The following is a 7,145-nucleotide window of genomic DNA, read 5'->3' on the forward strand; positions in this document are numbered from 1 at the left end:
TGACAACATGATTGATCAGGCCAGTCAGGAAAAGCTTCAAACCATATCCCAGCATATCAGACTTAATATATGTGCACAGACATTCAGTTCTCTATAATGCATCAACACAAAACAAACCAAACCAAAGCCATAGTTCAACTGCCAAAAGTAATTTCTATTTAAAACAAAAATCTCCTCTTCATCAGGGCCAAATATCCAGATTCTACTTATTCAACTTCTAGGTTCAGTCAATTCTCTTGTAAACACAGGACTGGGTTAAATGGTTGTATGTCCTTCCCCATTGCTCAGTTACAGTGTTTGTTCTGTTCTGCATCTTGTTCAGCTCTATGTGATTAACAAAGGTGTTTCAAGATGACATCTCCAGTATTTAGACGTGGGAAGCCCAGTTTTTAAAAGCAGATTGTGCAACACTAATTAATCTCCTTCAAGGTAAAGACGACAAGCATACCAGCTTAAAAAGCGTATTACTAACATTGGTGAATTTGTCTTCTAAAGTAGCCTGTCCTGTTAGTTGGATCCTAAACATATTTTTTGAAAATCAACATTACGCCAAAAATGTTAGCAGTAGATATTCTGTTTGTTTTTTTAGGATTTTTGACATTTTTGGTCCTGCTGTTACCAGTCTGGGACCATGCTGTGCAAACAGAGAACTCCATACCTTATATTTTCCTCTCTGCTGGAGTTTGGAGAACATTGTCTCTCAAAGGTGACAACCTTATATGGTACTTCTTCTAACACCCTGTGATTCACAGCCAGGCCCAGACATCAAAATACCATTTCCTTGGACAAGTGAAGCTCTTCAGATTTCTTTGCTTTGTCCTATTTCTTTCTTCAGACTTCTGCAAGTCCCCAGTAACTGACAGTTATTCTGTAAAGTCATCCTCATTTTTCTCTCATACAGTGGCAAAATGCTTGCAAGTGACAACCTTTACAGCTCCTTGGTTCTGTTCTGCTTTTTAACACTGAAAATTGTAGATCATATCCTGGTTCTGCTGTTCTCTTTTGTAGATGTTTTATTACTTTCATCAGTAACTTTTTTTTATTGCATTTCCTAACAGTTATTTGGCCTGAGGTTGCTGAGGTTGGTTATATTTCTATACCTGAATGGAATAGATTTATTCTAACTTAAAAGTGGTTTGGGTTTTTTTTGTCAGTGGTAGTCTGGAATGTGTATTACCATGTCTGTTAGAAGAGATTCTACATATGCGATTCTACACATGTGCTAGTCTTGCATCTTCATCTAACAAAACGCTTTCAAAGAAGTGCTTTGAACTGTTTAACAGAGGTAAACAATATTTTCTACTTGTTTAAACATAATTTGTTCACTTTGTTCCAGGGATGTTATATGTATGTGTTGGGGTTTTTTTTCATTCATAATATTATTTTCATTATCTGTATGTTAGCAGGATTTGGAGCTTCTTCAGAGGTGGAACTCATCTGAAGCTTGTAAAACTGTCTTTGTCTATTAGGTTTTCCAGCTTCTAAATTTCATTTTTCTGTAGCATTTCAGGAATCACCATTCAAATGCTTCCCATTAAATTTTAGTGTTCCACTTAAAGCTTTTCTTCTACATCTGATTAAGAAGCCTCCAAAAACTAGGGATATGCTAGCCCACCAGTGCTGACAGCTTAAACTGTTATTCTTGCAGGTCTCCTAAGAGAGCACAGGTTTCCATTCCACATGTGAGAACAGAATGGTTTAGTCAGATTGGTTTATACAGTCTTGTAGCTCTGCAATTTGCTTCACCACGTGTTTCTTCCTAACTGACGAGGTAATGCGTGCACGATGGCCCATTCTCTCTCCACACTACATTCAATCTGAAAGTCAAGCACCTGGAACCGAAAGCATCATCTCACTGATGAGGTACACGGGTACAAGGTCCACCATGAAAACAATGATCAGTGATTTAAAGCCTATGCCAGGTAGCGTATCTCTTCTTTGTAAATACTTACGTGCCTTGGTCCCACCTGGGCTTTTGGCTCATGCCTGGCCTCGAGCCTCACTGCCGCTGCCTCGCCTCACGAAGCTGCCACCCCAGGTCAAGCTATGGCTGGCCCCATTGACACAGGCAATAAAGGTATCTTCTTTGCCCAGTAGTGTGCTCAGATGGCGTGGGAGAATTAGACATCACTTTGCCTAACTAATTTACAACTTCATTTTATTTCTTGCGGTGTGTTTAGATTCTTTGCCCAGTCTAAATGTACTTCTTGCTTGTTGCTCCTGAATACATAACTTCCACTGGACCAAATTCAAAATAATGCTTCTCTATCTGTAGTTTGGATGCTCTTTCCCGAACTGACCAGAGCTTCCGATTATAAGCACTGCTTACTGTTTTTTTCCCAGCACAGAGCATCATCTTTGTAAAGGTTTTATTACTTTTCCCATCAAATCCTGCTGTCTTTTTTTCCCTAAACAATATAATGGTACCTTGCTGGGAAAGTTACCCACCAAAGGGAGCACTACCTGCGCACAAGCATGTGTTCTGTCTTCCTGGGAGGCAAACTCTGCTGACATATCCATAATAGAAAAACGCTTGTTGTGTATATTATCCTCTAACATGTCACCCGTAACAGAAAGTGAGAAAATAGTATCATTCTTTTAATTTTCTATTCATAAATAGAGGATTCTTTGCTTATCCAGTGCTGTAGTCAATGATATGTCTGAATTTTTTCAAATCCCAGTGCACAATAAGCTTATCCACTTCCTCCTTTGGGCTTTGCTCTATAGTGAAGAATTTTTGGGATGGGAAGATTCTCCAGCTCTTTACTGGTTTGGGTAGGTTGGCAAATTTGGTCAGCAGCTCTCTTCTTCGTTTTCCATTCTTGCTTTCTACTGATTGAAGTCTGCTTCTATATGAAGTGCAGAACTCCCAGTATTTCTGAACTGCACATTCATAGCTATCTTACTCAGCAGGACCTGACTTCGAATGATTAGAAGAAACACACAGTTTGCAACCAGTCACTGTCAAACATAAGGCTCCAGGTCTGTGTATAGATTGAAGTTGCATTTAAACTGCCTTCTGCACTTCCAGAAAGTTTCAGTTCTGCATGCAATTTCAACATTTTACTTTTGGTTCTATAAGATAATCAATGATGGTTCTATTTTAAGTGTGTGCAAGAAATTTGCTGTACCCTGTCCCATTCCAGCTTGCTGAGGATAGCAGCAATGGTACACCCAGACTGTCAGTTTGAAACTCAGGCTTAGAGACCTGAAGTTCATACTCCCTGACTGATCTCATTGCTCATATGTTGAGCTCAGACTTGGCTTGAATGTGGAATTGCAAACCAAGGAAAGGACTTGCATCTTGCTCCTGCAGACAGTTTAGATTGGATGAGCTTAAGCCAAATGAAATTGCAAGCAGCCCACATTCTGGCACAGTTTAATTAAGAAACTAAAGATGTAAAGATCCAACCAAAACTTTGTCTGAGAAATTCTGGCCTTTCAGGCATAGATCTCAGTAACAAACTGTGCGGGCCAGAGTACAGGAACATGTGGATTTAAAGACATCTGCTGAGTTCTTAGTGTTCTTAGCAGGAGAGCCTGTTTCCGTAGGTGCAAGCTGCAATAAATTGGAATGATGTCACTGAGTTATTGTACTATGTCGTTAGTTCAAGGTTAGATAAACACAAAGGAAGTTGACTGTAATATATGGACAATAGAATCCAGTTCAATAGAATCAGGCCCATAAACAATCTTACCATAAATCTTACTTCTTACAAGATTTTTTAAAATTTTATCTACTGATTTCTTCCTTAATATTTGAAAAACTTTCAACCTTTCCCAGTATAGCAATACCATAACTATATGTGTATATGTATACATGTATATATTTGTGTGTGTGTATAAAAATGTGTGTGTGTGTGAAAACCACACTAAGAAAGTTCTAAAGTCCTAAATTTGAGTTATCCCTCTAAGATGAATCTAGGCTTGAAAACTGCTTTTTTTCCTAGTTTAGTGAAAAAGTTTTCAGCTTCACATATTAGGAAATATTGATTTATATGCTTTTATATTGCCCTATCTCACTACCCAGAAAATTCTGTGACATGGGAGCCTCAGGATTGGTCAAGAGATGATCCAGCGCACTCATCTGCCTAAAGGTAGGATTAGTAAAGTTTCTTTCATTTTTCATAGGCTTTTATCTATTCTGCACTTTAAGATCGCTAGCAATAATGGCTGAACAAACTTCCTTAAACAATCACTCATAATCCTCTCTCTGTTGTTTGAAATTTTCTTCCCTCATATCTAACCTGAATCTTTTGGAGCGCAGGACCATGGCTTATCCTATAGACACAGACATCAGAACATTCCTTCTTTGTAAAAGCCTTTTATTATCTGGTATCATGCTCCTTCACAAAATCTTCTAGGTTACATTAAATAACTTCCAGTCTTTCCTCAAGTTTTCTAGAACTCTCTCCTTGCTCTCCCTTCCAGATGCTCTTCAGCTCTTCTAAATTTCTTGAAATGAAACACAACTAAATGCAGGTATAGAAGTTCACGAAGAACTAAACAAACTTTAATCCTCTTTTAACAGTGGTAATGTGGCATTCTTGTTAAACACTGTGGTTATGGTTATGTAGCTACACAATTTTTACATCAGGACTGAAGTGTGGATAAATCCTACATGTAAATATGGGATTTCTATCAGGACTTTGAATTATACCGAACTTCAGAGTTATATCAAGTAAAATATCACAATGACATTATCTGACCAACTAAGTGTAAACTGAAATTGTGATTATAGGACACTTTTATTAGTTTATTTGGTTATGAGGATTCTAATAAACACAATTTTACTTATGTGTTTACCTGATTTCTTTATACTAATACTTAAGTATATAACATATGTAATAATCATTCATCAGTCCAGTCATTTCACATCCATAGCTACTTACTGTAGCAAAGTGGGAAGCTCATACACTTAACTGAAAACCTCTGAATATTGAATTTATCCAAAAGTAAAAAAAAAAAAAAAAAAAAAAAAAGATTAAAAGATTAAAGCATATTCTGGAAATAATTTATCTGTAGTCTTTGTGAGCCAACTATTCAAATCCTCTCCTAAACTTTCACAAAAGAAAAATGCTGATACTGACTTTTTCTCTTCTGGAAACCCTTCCTCCTGTTTCTTCAATATCAAATGCTTGAACAGTTAGATATATTCAGTACAGTCTGCTCTGAGATTACACAAAAAACCCTTATCTATCTGTTTAAAGATGGCAGAGATTAGGGGATATATAAGTTCTACATTGTAAAACCTTTCTTGTCCAATAAAAGACAGCTAGAAAAAATATAATGTGAAGTTTTAACACAGTGAATGAAAGTAGGTGGGAGGCACAAAGCTGTTTCAATTGCAAAGAGCAGAGAGACAGTAGTGTAACCAGCAAAAATTAATCCATATAATAACTGATAAGCCATGGATAAGAGAGGAACTCAAACAGAATCCAAGAACTGTTAAATTCATTGCAGCCCTTTCCTCTTTTGTACAAAGGCATGGCTTGGAGACTGTGGTGGGAGAGAAAGGAGAACACTATTTTTTTGTCTGTGGCTTTAAATCAAAGGTCTCATACAGAGGAACATGAATTTACTCTGGCTCCATTTTCACAGTTCCCAGATGACAGTGATGACTTTAGGGAGCCAGCAGTGTTCCCTTAGTAGTCTCTATATTAGGTACTTGAAATATATTGAAAATTAAAGTGATAAGATTACCTGCTGCTTGATAAAATACATTGATCCTTTAAAAATATAAGAAAAAATTAAAGATGAATTTAAGAAAATTACTTATGGCACAAAAAGCACATTAACATTGCCTACATCATTATTTATAGAGAAAGAATGTTATTTTGGCTGACAAATTACCCTTCCACACAGAAGGAAAAAAATAGTTTACAAGTTCAAGCTGTAAAGTTATTAAACAAGGTCTGACTGTACTAAGAAATGCACAACATATTACAAAAATCAATTTCTTAAATTAAATGGCAAATCAGCAAGTGGATGAAAGACTGACCTTGGATCGGGGTGGTGCTCGGATGTACCATTTACAGTCTACTGCTTCAGTTTCAGAAGCTTTTCCTTCTTTGACAATTTGTACAGATTCCACAATTCCTTCAGGTCCTCCCATCTCAAACTCACAAACTGAATAACAAAATACCAGAAAAAATGAAACCTGAACAGCAAACAAAAATATTTTCTACAGCAGAGTGCAAAGGCATCCAAGTTAAAAAAAAAAACAAACCAACATACCAACCTGGCAATGGTTTCAAAACGCCAAGGTCCTTAAAATCCGGATCTTAAAAATTGAGAAAGAAAAAATTAATTTTGTTCAATATCTTGGTGATAATGTCAATGTGCTAAAATTTGACAATGCACTTCAAGGATATAATTATACATATATTTCTTGGAAATGAGAAATGCCTCAAAACTATGGCAACACACTAATTAGTAATGCAGAAATTATTGATACTCTCATACCAAGTTCTTTTTTTTCTGTTATGAAATCCTACTTTTCTCTGTCTCCCTCTTTCAGAAGACTGAGTTCAAAAATACTTCTGCATATACTAGCAAGCAAGAACATCACACAGCTAACCACATGACATTTGAATACATCAGTCTAATGAAAGATGATATATTTACAGATCCATTCAGAATCCCTTTGCATATTTTGCATTTTGCAGTATGATTATAACACTCAACCTAACCAGAGAAATCTAAACTTAATTCTGTGTTTATGAGTACCCTGCCATCCCTACTGACAAAGAGGAGACACGTTTTTTATCAGAAGCATCCATTTGGTATTCCTGGAATAAATACCACAAGGATTCACCATGGAATTCATTGTACTAACAAGGTAATAAGTCTAATACATGTGCTATTTTTTATCAGATAAACCTGATTATTTTTACTGTCTGAGATGCTCTGTATCATGCTTTTATAGTCATGAATAACACATAGATGAAATGAATTTGATCTTAGACTGATGCTTCAACCAAAAGCAATCCACAGAAAAATAATAATTTCACAAAATTTGGCCCAGTTTGAAGATACTGTCCAAATCCAGAAATGTGAAAGAAGCTAAAGTATTTCAAGAGAAGATAATCTCTTCAGAATAGAGTGGTCTTGTCTGGGAGATTTTTGTCACTTGCACTACTTTT

General features: G+C 36.3%; 1 protein-coding gene across 1 annotated transcript in view; it reads right to left on the reverse strand.

Annotated features, from left to right (window-relative positions):
* The window catches only part of LOC104615043 (neuropilin and tolloid-like protein 1), a gene marked incomplete at its 5' end in the record, with an annotated part of 30,016 nt that extends 23,733 nt beyond the window's left edge, over positions 1–6,283 (reverse strand). Inside the window, 2 exons of the mRNA XM_010286295.1 lie at positions 6,002–6,129; positions 6,242–6,283. Coding sequence (XP_010284597.1) covers positions 6,002–6,129; positions 6,242–6,283 — 170 coding nt within the window. The remainder of the gene's footprint in view (positions 1–6,001; positions 6,130–6,241) is intronic.
* Between the last annotated feature and the right edge of the window lie 862 nt (positions 6,284–7,145).

The sequence above is a fragment of the Phaethon lepturus genome, unplaced genomic scaffold (genome assembly GCF_000687285.1).
Source record: "Phaethon lepturus isolate BGI_N335 unplaced genomic scaffold, ASM68728v1 scaffold7094, whole genome shotgun sequence".
NCBI classification, from domain to species: Eukaryota; Metazoa; Chordata; class Aves; order Phaethontiformes; family Phaethontidae; genus Phaethon; species Phaethon lepturus.